General features: G+C 36.9%; 1 protein-coding gene across 1 annotated transcript in view; it reads right to left on the bottom strand.

Annotated features, from left to right (window-relative positions):
* Positions 1 to 15,258, bottom strand: part of ITGA1 (integrin subunit alpha 1) — a 164,431-nt gene that overhangs the window by 22,620 nt on the left and 126,553 nt on the right. The window contains exons 16-21 of the mRNA XM_031666153.1: positions 11,863 to 12,029; positions 10,278 to 10,414; positions 7,887 to 7,997; positions 5,241 to 5,450; positions 3,070 to 3,150; positions 995 to 1,071 (exon numbers count right to left, since the gene is read on the bottom strand). Of these exons, the coding sequence (XP_031522013.1) occupies positions 995 to 1,071; positions 3,070 to 3,150; positions 5,241 to 5,450; positions 7,887 to 7,997; positions 10,278 to 10,414; positions 11,863 to 12,029 (783 nt within the window). The remainder of the gene's footprint in view (positions 1 to 994; positions 1,072 to 3,069; positions 3,151 to 5,240; positions 5,451 to 7,886; positions 7,998 to 10,277; positions 10,415 to 11,862; positions 12,030 to 15,258) is intronic.

Here is a 15,258-nt window from a genome sequence, read left to right as displayed (position 1 = left end):
CTAGTGCTATTCACTGACCTCTCTGTGAAAGGCTGTCTACCCTTCAACGTCTTTCTCAATTATAATTTCCTTGATAAAGCTTTCTTGGGTTCCCATTGCCAAGTAGATATTATTTCAGCTTCCAGTAATTTTCTGACACAGCTTTATATCTCTATAATGGATTGTTTTTATTCTATCCCAGGTTACAATAATTTTATACTAGTCTCAACCCCCTACTGTAATACTTACGTTATGTAATTTTTATATTCCTTACGGTGACTAATTCAATATCAATGACTGATTCAATATCTTGTGCATAACAGTTGTCAAATAAATGTTTGTTGAGTTGACTTAACGTACAGAATTAATTAATCCATTAATTCATTTCTCCAATTTATTCATTTAGTCTACATCTATGTAGTGATTATAATATGGCAGGCACAATGCTAGTCACTGTGAATAAAACAGTAAAAGACACTATCTCACTGGAGACAGGTCAGTGGATAAATACAATTGGAAGAAAGACCACTATTTCACTTTCCTTATTGGGCCTTTGCTGTTGTTATTCTGTGTGTTCTATGATACCTTTCAGAAGTTCTGACTGATTTGAATAAAGTATATTAAATTAAAAAAGGATATCACAAAACTTTAAGTCCATCTAATGATTCATTTGACCTCGATGGGCAGTCAGTGAAAGTTTTTAAATTATCAGTAAATTTTTTATGAATTTAAATGCAATTTGGCAGATATAAATGATATGTGATTATGGTATCTTCTATAGCTCATTGATTTAATCTAGTTAGGTGAATCATTTCTATTAAATGAAAATTTCTTTATTTTACTAATCATTCATAAGGGTGTTTTTGTGAAGCAAAGTGGTTAATTGCCTTCCACTTCTACTGATCTCCTACAACCTGGAAGAAACTGTCAGTGATTTTATAGAGCAAAATATTCAAAATACACAGAAGCAGCGATATACATTCATATACTTATATTTATACACATGTAAACCCACCTTGTTGCATTTAAATAAATGGTCACATTTTCCATGAGATAGGATGTGTTAAACTGAAACAATATTTTGAAAGTTACCTATAAAATAAAAATAAGTCTTTAGTGACAGATAAGAAATTGTTTACTTTGACTAAAATATTCAATTTCCACAAATGACATTACCTAAACTCAAATTATGAAGTTATTTAAGAAACATTGTCTTACAAAATGAAACCTTATTGTATCTCAAAAATAGAATAATATATAATATACACATTTTTTTCAATGTGAATGTGTACCATGTTTTACATATTGCTATGATGTGAATGTTTCCCCTCAAAATTCATGTGTTGAAACCTAAACACCAATGTGATGATATTAGGTGATGGGGCCTTTGGGCAGCTGATGAGATCATAAGGGCAGAGCCTGCATGAGTGGGATGAGTACCCTTGTAACAGGGGACTCAGGAAGCTGCCTCCCTGCTTCTGCTATCTGAGGATGCATCGAAAAGACGTCTTCTATGAAGCATGAAATGGGCCCTCACCAGACACTGGATCTATCAGTGCATTTACCTTGGACTTCCCAGCTTCCAGAACTGTGAGAAATAAACTTCTGGTTTATAAGCTACTCAGTTTATAGTATTTAGTTATAGCAGCCAGAATAGACTAAGAAACATGTTAAATAAAATGTATAGGAGGTCACTGGTTTGGACTGAGCTCTTGCTCTAGGCCCAACAGACTAAATAATGCTTAAGTTCCACACCATAAAGCCGAAATTGAATCACTTGTCTGAATTTTTGAGAGATGAGGAAAGTGAGAGATAATCACCAAATCCCCAGTCAAGCCAGTTTCAGACAGCATGATAAGAAAATCCCTTCTACTTTCACTTTTACAAGGAAAATAACTTTGAAATGACCAATCAACTTTTCGTTCTGTTTCTGCTTTCTTTAGACCTTTTCTGTCTGTAAAGCCAATATCCTCTCCTCAGCTCTTCCATCACTCATTTTATTTTACAGAATAAGGTGTTGCCTGATTCTAGAACTGCAAATAAAAGTCAATTAATATTTGGAAACTAAATTCATTCCATAGAAAAAGAAAGTAGATTAGTGGTTGCCTGGGATTGGGAGAAAGGCTGTTGAGGAAAATCAGAGTGACTGCCAATGCATATGTGGTTTCTTTGTGGTGTGTGAAAATGTTCTAAACTCAATTGTCATAATGACTGTACAATTTATAATTTGGTGAATGTACTAAAATCCAATGAAATACACACTTTGAATGAGTGAATTCTATGCTACATGAATTATATCTCAATAAGGCAATTGGTTTTTAAAAAGAGAGAGATGGAAGGAGAATTTCTGAATTAAGTTCTACACCAATCTATTTGAAGCATTCTTTTTCTTGAAGGCCAGAGACACCTACTATCTAGGAGACTCCAATAACAGAATCTCCCAGCTCCATTTTATGAGATATGTTATCTAATATAAATTAGATATGTTACATAGTATAAACTTTAAATCTTGTCTTGGTGTTTGAGTTTGCCTGTGTGAGAAGTGTTACAAGGTTGTTACAATATGTTTCTGTTATTTATAAATTGCCTGGTATAACGTATTGTGTACCTTATACCTTGTACAAAATACCTTACACCAGGCAATTTATAAATAACAGAAATATTTTGCTCACAGTTGTGAGGGTTGGGAAGTCCAAGATCAAGGCACTAACAGATTCAGTGTCTGGAAACACCCAGTTCTTATAGATGGTACCTGCTATGTGTTCTCACATGGTAGAAGGATGAGCAGTCTCCCTCAAGCCTCTCTGATGAGGGCACTAATCCCTTATGGGAGCTCCACCCTCTGGACCTAATGACTTCCTAAAGGCCTCATCTTTTACTACTATCACATTGGGGATTAAGTATTAACATACGAATTTTGTTGGGGCACAAACATTCTGACCATAGCATATTCCAATCTGTCACAATTTTGAACTGAACATTTTTCATCTGTATTATCCTAAACTACCATTGGAAGGATTTATATGTTTGTCTTTGCACATACTACTTTTCATATTCAATTTCCACATGTATTTTGTATAACCTGCTCACCATCTCTCCTTTTCTCAGGAAGGGATATCCAACTTTACATGTGATATTATGATTGGATTCACAACTGTCTTTTTGGATAGCCTAGGAAGAGAAAGTAAACAGAATCAGAGCGGACAAGCAGCTGAAATACTGAAACGTGTTCTTTCAGAATTTTCCCAGATGTGTCTTGGTGACTGCCTTGCCAATATTTTTGTCTTGATTTAGCTGGAAGAGGCACAGAATTCTGGGACCAGCTGTTCTACACTCATGGAAATCCTAAAACACCACTTGTTGGGTGCCTGAAAGACAAAGCATATCTCACAATCCTGCCTACATCTTCAGTTTTAAAATGGAAGTACTAACAGCACCCCCCTCACAGGGTGATTGCGGTGGCTGCATAAAATAATCCACATGCAATGACTGGCACAGAGCAGCCTTCATTGAATGTCAGTCATTGGAGGAGTTTAGTGCAGTGGATAAGAGCATAGGCTCTGACCCATGACCACCAGAATTTAAACCCCGACTGCACCACTGTTAGCTTTATCCTTGTTAAGATTCCTCACCTCTCTTGGACTGATTTTCTTTCAAGTGGTTTAGTCATATACTCTATTTTGTGCAATTTAAAATGCCATTGAACATGAGATATGCCATTATTTTTACATACCCATAAGAAGGAAAAATAACACTGCCAGGCAAATAAACATGTTATCAATTGTAAAATGCAATTACAAGAATGTTAAAACAGGAAAAAAAGGTTTTAGCTTCGCATCTCTGCAGTACAGTCATACCTACTTACAAAATAATTAATGAAAATTAAATAAGTGAAACCCTTAGAACAGGGCCTAAGACATGATGTGACTCAATAAATGGTTGCCATCGTTATTACCGTTGTTATTGTTAATATACACAGAAGAGATGCACTGTCAGATTTTTAGCTATGCCTGTCTGCCAGGCCATTAAATCAGCTGAGGAGGATATAGGCAATAGTTTTTAATAGAGAATAAATTTGTGGTAATATTTTCCCCAAGATTACTTTGTACATTTATATTTATAATTTTAATAATTATTATTATTTTTTGAGACAGAGTCTTGTTCTCTCTCTGTCACCCAGGCTGGAGTGCAGTGGAGCGATCTTGGCTCACTGAAACCTCCGCCTCCCAGGTTCGAGCAATTCTCCTGCCTCAGCCTCCCGAGTAGCCGGGACTACAGGCGCATGCCACCATGCCTTGCTAATTTTTTGTATTTTTAGTAGAGACGGGGTTTCACCGTGTTAGCCTGGATGGTCTCAATCTCCTGACTTCATGATCCACCCGCCTCAGTCTCCCAAAGTGCTGGGATTACAAGCATGAGCCACTGTGCCCAGCCTATAATTAATATTCTTAATTGAATCCAAAATATAGTAATATAGGACATTATTTTTAGGTTTGTCTTAGTCATCATGTCTCTAAGTGACATCCTAATAGAGAGAAATGTCCGTGAAATCTGAGTTTACAGAAAGTAGACAATAGTGTTTTAATACTACGTATAATATGAATAAGTGCATTGTTTTTAATATAAATTGTATGTAATATTAATTAATATAAATATACACAAAATTTTAACTCAGTGGGATTCATTTGGAGATCAGAATTAAAAGCAAAGTTCAAATTTGGAAACGCTGATTACCTCTGATATAGCATCTTACACAGATTAATATAGTTTTTTTGCCAACATAATAAAAGAAACTTCTGTTACGAATCAAAAAGACACAGTTATTTAATACAAGTATCTTGCCAAAGTAAGGACTTTGCATAGAAAGGGATATATGACATCTTGATTTTCCTGCAGGTAAAATTGTTTTGCTCAACACAGAGGGAACTCTCTGTACCTCTGTTAAACTGTTTTGGCTTTGATTGTTGTTGTTTTCCTTGACTCCGTTTCAGTTTCAGTGGTTTCAAGATTTTGTAAAACATACAATTTTTATACATGAGCTATCCTTTCCTCATACAAAATCTAAGAAAAGACATACATATTTGAATAAATAAAACTTTTTTAAAAAGCTTAATACTTTCACCATTGGTGAGGACTAATGTAAAAAATTCCTTCTATTCTTTTAAAATCAATCTAATAAAAGCAATTATCTCAGTAGCATGAAAAGTAGGCTCGGTAAATGACTGTTAAGAGAATAAATAAATGAAAAACTAAAAGTTTACCTCAATTCCTGAAAAAACTAGATTTGGAGAATAATGCACTATTGTCCTGGTGTTGTAGGCACTGTCCTTTGTATTTTTGACTGTGAGGCTAACATTGAACTTATCATTCTGGGACCGGACAATTAGCAGGTCCTTTTCTGTGGTGGCTATATGCAGGCTGAGGTCCGAGATACATTTTTCCTTGTTTCCACAATCTTTGGCAAAAGGAATCTGAAATGATGACAAGAAAAAAAATTTCAAAATTTAGCTACGCATTATTGAAAATTACCCATCAATTTGTGTAACAAAAATGGCATACAGCCAAAGTAAGTTAAGCAACTCATAAAGAAAATTTGCCTGCAAAAATCTTAAGGGATTTTATATTTATCCCTATAATTTAAAGGGGAGAAGAATAAACATTTACTTACGAATGTAAATTGTGCTAATCCTTTTAAGAATGAACAATTTTCATGGGTGCTTTGTACTGGCTTTTGTCTGCCAGGGAAGGGCAGTTTTGAAATACAAAGTCGAGTACTGCAAGATCTAAATCTATTCAACTCTAATTATGAGATTTTTCTCTTAAAATCAATCAAATACTTAGGAATGTCATAAAGCTCAGTTGAGAGGGTGGAAAACGGTCAAGCCACAAATCTAGGAGTTTCGCTTGATTCTTCTTCATTGACAGCCTCTCCACCACCCCATATGTAACTCACCAAGCCCTGTCCATTCTACTCCTCTTCTAAATCTCTCTCCAATCCTTTCTTGCTTTTGCATTCCCACCACCATCTCTCGCCCAAGCATTCTCATTTCCTCCCCGAACTAAAGTAACAGCTTCCCACTGGGCTCCCACATCCACCTGTTTCCCTCCAACCACTCTTCACTCTGCTGTATCCTGTCCCGTGACTGAACCAAATAAAAAGCTTCAAAACACCGCGCTGCTCTTTCAAAAGTTTAGAATTTGTGCAGCGGCACCAAGTCCCGAATGACATGGCCCCTGCCTTTACCTCCAGCCTCACCTCACATCCCCTCCTTTCTTGCTCTTTAGTGTCAGTCACACTAGCGAGTGTCGTTGTTCCCTTCATGCTCAGGACTTTCACACTTAGCATCCCCTCTGCTCCCCAAACTCCCCTAAATAGGGTGGAAATCGCCCTATCCTTCAGGGCTCCACTGAAATGGCACAACTTCAGGAGGGCTCTCCTGACTTCCCAGCCTAGGTGGAAGTTCCCGTAGAGCTCTGAAATCCTCCTCCATAGCATACGCTCTAATTACTACTTAATACCTGTTTCCAGTGTTAGACGGCAAGTTCCAATGCCTGGTGTGTATAAGATAATCAATATATCTGGTAGGAAGGAAGAGAGTGTGGAAGAGAGGTGTATGGGGAAAAAGAATTCCCCATCCCTAATGTCTCCTCCATTGGAGCCACGCTAGTGACACCCTCCCTCTTCTCTCCCCTCACTCACTCTCAGGGGTGGCACATGGACTCTAACTTTGGGAACAGGAACTAAGTGAACACAACTCAATCCCTTTCTCTCGTTTCTATTCTCAGAGCAGCTGTGTACCCCCAGGAAGCACACATTTGGCTCTACTCCATCTGACAAGTTTTACAAGGTGGGCTCCATGAAGAAGGACAGAGATAGATCAGCACTGCTGATGATGTAGGTGGTTATCCGTGGTCTAAGTCAACGCTTCAGTGTGACGACTATCTTTATAAAGATAGTCCAGTGCTAATTAGAATAACAGGGGAGATTTCTTTCCATTGGTCCTAAATTCAAGTGAGGTGAAAATGAGTGTCATTTATTAGTTTTCTTAAACTCCAACAATAGGAAATTAGAAGGATTGGGAAAAGTCTAGAAAAGCCTAATTCTTTTTTAAAACGTTTCAAATTGATTTAGGGTTATGTGTGCATGGGTTTCAAGATTTTCCTAATGTTAGCAGGGCAAACCTGGAGATATGGCTGAGAAAGTTCATTATTTTCTTAAACAGCAGATTTTGTTCATTATTTTGTTACACAGTAGAAAGTTCATTATTTTGTTCATTATTTTGAGAAAGTTCATTATTTTGTTACACAGTAGATAGTTGAGAAAGTGCATTTTTTTTAAGCAGTTTTTTTTGTTGTTTGTTTGTTTCTGTTCTATTTATCGGTAGGTAAGCTTTCTGAAAAACAACTCCAGATGGCCTGGGAGCTTCAGGACCCTTTGCCAATTACCAGAGGAAGATAAAGCCATTGAGAAAATGGAGCAAACAAGAACCAGCAACCCCTTGTTACCTTTAGATCATTAACATGTCATTATAGGGCTAAAGTCCCTGCCATAGAAGAAAATGGCCACAATTTCTTGAACATATGTTGTATAAGGAAGCATGTTTATGATCTGTACTTGTACATCTGGAGTTTCTCTCTGGACATGCTTACGTATACCTCCCTGCCCCACATCTAACTCCTTAAAATTCCCCAGGTTTTCACAGCTTGAGGAGAAGGAGGTCTGTAGAGCAAGAGCTCACGCTTTCTCCATTCCTGACCAGGAATAAAACCTGCTTGCCTTTTTTTTCTTCTTCCAGTTGGTTGTTCTTTCTTTGTGACCAATGCAGAGTAGTGAAAAAACACAATTTACTAGTGACACTAAAATATTCACAAGTTGGTATTTCGCATTTTAAAGAAATCCGACTTACATATTCATGTACTGAGTTCGGTAGAGAATCATCAAGAACAGGCCCATTTTCTGGATCGGTAAGATTAAAGTCCAACGTTATTCTCACAGAGTCCTGAAAGTCATGCTTGTCCTAGAGGGTGAAACACAATATATAATTGGTATCATATTTGCCAGGTGTTCTGATCTTGTTATGTCTCCTTATTCTGTCCCCAAGGGTCAGGCTTACTGCAACATTTTTGTGCATCTAATCTGACATAAGATTTCATCAGGCTTTTGCTTTCCTGGAGAGGGATTGGAATTCTGACAAGGGGCATAGGGAAATGTGGAGGTTTCAGAGTATGACCTGTTGACTCACTTCCAGCTCCTCAGAGGGCCTTGTTGTGTCAACATATGAGCTACCTACATCACAGTGTAGTTTTTCTTGAGACCTCAAGCCAAAGATCATTACGTAACGCTTCTGGGAACATTTCCCACCTTCAGAAGAGCAAACATTCTATAAAATGAGTTACATTTCATTAATATAATATGTACCTAGAGCTATAAGTTTTTTTTTTTTTTTTTTTTTTTTGAGACAGAGTCTCTCTCTGTCACCCGGCTGGAGTACAGTGGCGCAATCTCAGCTCACTGCGACCTCCACTTTCCAGGTTTGAGTGATTCTCCTGCCTCAGCCTCCCGAGTAGCTGGGATTACAGGCATGCGCCACCACACCCAGCTAATTTTTGTGTTTTTAGTATAGATGGAGTTTCACCATGTTGGCCAGGCTGGTCTCGAACTCCTGACCTCAGGTGATCCACTCACCTCGGCCTCCCAAAGTGCTGGGATTACAGGCGTGAGCCACTGCGCCCAGCCAAGACCTTTATAATGTAAAATTATTTGGAAAGGATGTGAATATGATTAATATTATTAACATGCCACCAATAACAATAATCATTTGTAGTATTCAAAATTATGAGCCTTATATACACTATTGCAAATTATTTCAACAGTCCTCTAAGATGAGTAACTATTATTGTCCTTATTTTATAGATGAAAGACTGAGCCTCTAAGAGAACAAACAACTTTGCCAAAGTCTCTCAGAATGTGGAACATTTGGGATACAAATTCGACACTGGCTGACTCCAGAACAAATTTCAAAGTGCTTATTCTAAACTCCAAAACAATTTTGGAAATGTTGAAAATATTTCAGTCCTTTAAACACCAGTGCCTAGACAGAGCTTAGACACTGAATTTGTGGACAAACATAGACTGAGATGATTTTTAGCAGGTTGGAGGCAATGCCATATCTGGTTTCATACCCCTTCATCCACATTCGAATTCCTAAGTGTTCAGTTCTGGTGAACTAAATAGGAGGGGCAACTCCAGTGTTACTTTATCAAATAATAGATTGATCCGGTGCTGACAGAATAAGCTTCATGATAAGTATCATGAAGCGTATCAACGTGAAAATCACTGAGGAAGAACAAATGTGGCACAAAAGGATGCACATTTTCTGTCACTCCCCTGCCCCTAACTACAATTTTCAGAATACAGACTATGAATATATCAGTAATACAGAAATAAGTCAGAAGTGGGAAAATTGGCCTGGTTCCTTTAAAGCTCCAAGATCACCATCAAGCCTCTAAGTCTTAATGTCAGTTACTAAAATCAGTTTCCTCATTACCTTCATGCTGCTTCTTAATTTTATCACTCTCATGTACACTTTAAGAAAATGTTGAGGAAACTCCTGCCCTCTGTTGGGAACATTCCCCATCTACACAATGTCCCAACAAAACACATTTTAAATGGTTCACACTGGCTTACCAGCCATCTCTCAAGATTAATAGTTTGCTTTCCAAACCTCCCTCATCCACTAAAATTACAACAAAAAACAAAACAAAACAAAAAAACCCAAAGTAGCACAAAGCCTACAGATGATAGAAAATAGCAGATAATTTTCCCCTTTGCTCTAAAGTCAAACAGCGAGATATATAGTTACATGAATCCCAGAAAGCGTACAGCCCAGCAGTCTGCCCCCCAGAGCAGTCATTCACTTATCACCCACAACTGACAGACAAAGCCCACAGAAATTCAGTGTTTTCAAGTTGAAGGAATAAATGAATGAATGAAAGAAATGAAGACACGAGTAAGGTTTCTTGTCAACTAGAACACTGTGTCTTTTTCTGCCGTTCCATGCTATATGGATGTCATAACGCAGACAGGGAAGACTAGAGATAGTTTTACAAATATCTGGAAATGAGAAAATTAGACTTGCGATTTTATGATAAAAATGAACAAACAAGATAAAATTTCCTTTATGACATCATAAGTGCATTTTGAAATAGAACAGTAAGAATTCGATTGACTTGAAATAAGACATCTTTACTATATTCTTGATTTGGAATAAGGCAGCTACGATATATGATTTACTTGCCAACATGTAGAAGGAGTGCTTAGTGCATTCTGATTTTCGAACTGTGATGTTCCTTTGAACTTTTCTCTCTTGAGTTCCAGAGAAAAAACTTCGTGATATTTGCCTTAGTGAATCTAGGGTGACACGGTACTGCAAATCTACAAAAATTTTAAAAAATAATTGATGGAAATGTTTATTTGAAGTGATTCTCATATTGTACAGATTATTAAATTAGCATTATAGAAAAATCTCTTCGGCAATCAATCTAAAAAGATTCTATTGTTCAGCATATCCACACTATAATAACAATGGTATTAGCAGTCATAAAGATAACCTTGAGGAACTCTATAGAAGTGCTCTCTGAGTTCACTGTGCTTTCAGTGTTTAACTACATTTATTGTTTATAATTCTTATACACACACATATACACACACGCACACTTGCCTATCATCTAATTTCCAGACCACCACAGTAATTATTATATTTTCACTTAAAATATTCCTTTTAACTTTAGAAATGTTGGAACCCTGTTAGAATATTGATTATGTTATATTTCAATAGAGGCAAAAATATACATTAGTTACTTGTTTACAAATATATACATTTTAATCTATTTATATATAAAAGGATATTATCTCAGCTTATGTTCAAGCCACTATTAAGGTTCAATAAAATAAGCATACTACAATAAAGAAAATAAGTGAAATCTTACACTTTATATGAAGGCTACAATAGTCCTTATTTGATCACTTAGTTACTTTGCAAAAATTAAGTAAGACTGAAACAAAGTTACATATAAAATGCAAAAGTCATTACTTTATATTCCTATACCTCATTGATCTTTCTAGTCAGGAGGCTATTTCAGAGCATATACATGCACATATGGAACAAATCAAGGAAAACAGATTTTAAGGATTAATGGTTTTTCTCATTCTGCTTATATTTGGTTACAGAGTAAATTTTTCTTCTGCAGTCAATGGTCTTTATAGCTTTGATTCGAGCATATTTCAACATCATTAAAAACCTGCCTTAGAAAGTGGAGAACAAAGGGAGGACGAGGAAGTACAGGCTGACCTGATGCACCTGAGAACACACACACACAGCAAGTCTGACTCTCAGAAACTAGGGTCACCTCAGTGGAGCAAAGGATCTCAGAAATGTGGGAATGGTGAAGTATTCGGGTTCTCTGCAATACCAGTCTTTCCCAGGAGGGGGCAAGAGAAGGGAGAGAAGATTCTTTGCAGAATCCCACAGGAAGGAAAACTGGGCCCATTTGGGACCCAATTTTTAAACTCTACCTCTGAATCGGTATTTTTTTTTCTTAAGCCTCTGATTGTACACAGTAAGTAGGAGAGCCAGACAGACACTATGCAGTGTTGAGGGCGCTGCATACAAACATGTAATTTCTGCTCCAGAATTGACTGGGTTCCATAACCTATTCCTTTTGCAGCAGGATTTTTTTTCAAGGTTCTACATGTTCACTGGGGCAAATATGATGTGCAGCTCACCATGGTGGGGAAAATGCAATATCCTGCTGGATTTCATCATGCTGGAGCAAATACATCGTCCTCTACCCAAAAGTACTTGCTATAATTATTTTGCTTACCAGCTTCATAAATCGTGTCTTCTTTAGATTTTAATTTCACATCAAAACACACTGTAGCATTTATGCATACTGTTTCCTTTCCCTCCATATGGCAGTTTTTCTTTTGAATATTCACTTTATTTGGTTCAAAATTCATGGTCACTTTAACTACAGCCACATCTCGGGACCTCCAAACAAAAACAATGGGATTACTCACACATTTTTACATTTAATGAATGTTATCAACTTGGATGTGCAAAGTGAGGGCATGGAAGGGGGTCTGCTTCGTGTATAATACAGCACTCAGGACTCCGTTTATTTAATTAATCTTTGTGACAGAAGAGATTATATCTGATGTTCTAAGACATGCAGGTTATATTTGGAAACCATTTGGGGCTTTTGGTTCAAACGCCAAAGATCTAGTTTTGCCTGTGATGGAAAAGAGATGGAACCAAGTGCCCAGGTGAAACCCCAGAATCAACTATATTTTGAGGATTTACGAGTTTGTTCCCAATTTGAAAGAAGTCTAAAGGTCCCTGAGTAACTCGTAGGCCCCTGCTATCTCTCATCTGGACTGTAATATTGTCAGTCCTTGTGAGTTCAGCTCTTCCTCTATTTGTAGGAAGGAAAAGCAAAATAACATTTGAGGCAGTGTGCTAGACATGGATGTTATTTCATTGAATTCTTAAGATTAATTATAAGAAACATCATTTCTGTTTTATGTTTGATAACTGGGGCTCTGAAAGGTTAAATATTTTACGCCAGGTCAAAAGCTATTAAGAGGAAAAACCTGGGATTTTAAACTCAATCGTTTTAACTCTAAAGCCCAATGATGTCTACTAATCCAAAATGAGATCAGAGTAAGATCTTAGACATGGGGAATATATGGATCCTGAGGCCATTGTCTTATATCCAAGCTAGAACAATTATTGCACATTTTTACCTGGTTTCTGCCTTGTGGCCAGAGCTAGCCCCTTGTAACTACGTATCTTGTGAATAATGAAGTCACTACTTATGCTTTTGCTTTAAAAAACGGTGGTTTTCTTTTTTCTGTTAAAACAATGTACTCATAGAAAATATAAACATCATAGAAATGCATAAAGAAAACACAAATAACTTGTAATACTACCACTCAGCAATAATCACCATTCACATTTAGTACACTTGGTGGTTTTTTCTTTACAGAAGAAAATGTGCATATACATATACACATGCATCCATATATATATGTACAAAAGCACATCTTCATATGTATGCATACATATTTTTAAACCATTATATTACAGTGAATAACTTTCCAATATTTACATTTTTCTGAGAATATGATTTTTAATGGAAGTTATTATTTTTAATGGGAATAGACTATACCAGCATATGCACATACCATAATCTATGCATTCAGTCCCCTCTTATTGGATATTTAGCTTAATTTAAAAAAATGGTTTCTGAGTATAGTGGTAAATTTAACATTATTAAAAGATAGTATTACATACAGTGCTGTGATGACATCTTCAATCGTACTTCTAGATTGTATCTTTACATTTTGAGGAAATTAAATCCTTGGTAAAAAGTAGGAACATTGGAATGCTTTTAAATACTTATTGATAAAGACCTTCTAATGAGTTTCAACCAGTTTACCCTTTCATCAGCAACGAATGAACATGCCTAGTTTCCTGCTTAGTAATAAGGATTCTCCAGGCATGAAGCTGTCTTGACCATTATCTACCCCACACATCCTCTCTGCCCCAGCCACATCTTTCTTGGGGGTCAGTCCAGGTCTCATGACAAGACCCTCACTATTTGCTTCCAAATGTTCTTCCTATTGCCTGTCATTTGTATACACTCTCACTTCTTGTTAGGCATTGTGAATCTTAGTCTTTGTGTCCCAGTTTATTGGTTTGGTCCATTCTGCTGTCAATGGAGCCTGGACTATGCTAGAGAAATGACCATCATTTTGGCCCATCAATGCCTTGATTCGGGGCAGGAGAGGCCATAAATAAGTTTGCAAAGCTTTGTAAGAAGGCCTTGAAACAAAACTGGAGCATAAAAATCCTGAAAACATATTTTTAATATGAGAATTAATAAAATAAATATTTGTGAGCTAAAGGGAGCATAATAAACTAATTCAGGATTAACAGTTCAAACAAAATTGAAATATATACATTGTCTCTGACACTGCTGACTTCTGGTTTTGAACCTTGGTTTCTGGCGAGTCCTCCCCAAAGTCCCAGCCACTTGGCTGCCTAATATTCCCTTTTCTTAGGTATCACCCCTCAGTCTTCTTTCCCCTCTACTGTAAAGTTTTTTTTTTTTTAACATAGTGATTATTGTATATGCACAATTTACTGTACCATTCTAATTTGACCATTAGTTCTTAAGCATTATGTTAAATTACAGCAAAGTCATTTATTTTCATCTCTCTATCTTCATCTTTCTTTCACTGTTTACTACTCTTCTAGGTAAATTTTTGGGAAAAAGAGAATTGAGGTATGTTTCCACCTGAATTACAGTAAACCAATGCATTAATTTAGGAGAATCAACATGTGGACTTCTCATAAGGTCACTTGGAATAGACATTTTACTTATGAAACTCTTCCTTTATATTTCTTAATGAAATTTATTATATTTTTCAAAATTATCATGTGAGTTTCTCATTAAGTTGATTCTTGGCTTCCTAGTAATTTTTTTTCAAACAGAACAGTTTTTGAAATAGGATATTTTAGCTGGTTAAAGCTATGGTTATTAACGTTATTGCTTACTAAATTATTATTTTATTCTTAATAAATAAAGCATTATGAATGTATGTATCTGAAAGAACTGGGCAAATTGGGGGATGCGGGCATTTTAACAGCTGAGCAAAGATATTACTTAAGATGCCTCTAGGCTTGACAACAATATAAACAGTCAGAGAGTGCTGCTGGATTATCTGTTTCTATGTATCAGGCCAATGAATAAAAAGTCGATTATCTCTAAAACCTTGTAAGCAACCCAATATTAGGGATGGTTTATTGTTTATATACATCCTCTGTAAGATCTTCTCTTCCCCTATACCTCTCCTAAAACAGAATACCTATTTTAGTGTAAACCACATAATAGACACACCAAATTAAGAGTTCATTCTAGGCCGGGCGCGGTGGCTCAAGCCTGTAATCCCAGCACTTTGGGAGGCCGAGACGGGCGGATCACGAGGTCAGGAGATCGAGACCATCCTGGCGAACACGGTGAAACCCCGTCTCTACTAAAAAATACAAAAAAACTAGCCGGGCGAGGTGGCGGGCGCCTGTAGTCCCAGCTACTCCGGAGGCTGAGGCAGGAGAATGGCGTAAACCCGGGAGGCGGAGCTTGCAGTGAGCTGAGATCCGGCCACTGCACTCCAGCCTGGGCGACAGAGCCAGACTCCATCTCAAAAAAAAAAAA

This window comes from Papio anubis, chromosome 5, assembly GCF_008728515.1.
Source record: "Papio anubis isolate 15944 chromosome 5, Panubis1.0, whole genome shotgun sequence".
Lineage (NCBI taxonomy): Eukaryota > Metazoa > Chordata > Mammalia > Primates > Cercopithecidae > Papio > Papio anubis.
The sequence above is the reverse complement of the archived record's forward strand: the minus strand, read 5'-3'. Positions and strand labels throughout refer to the sequence as shown.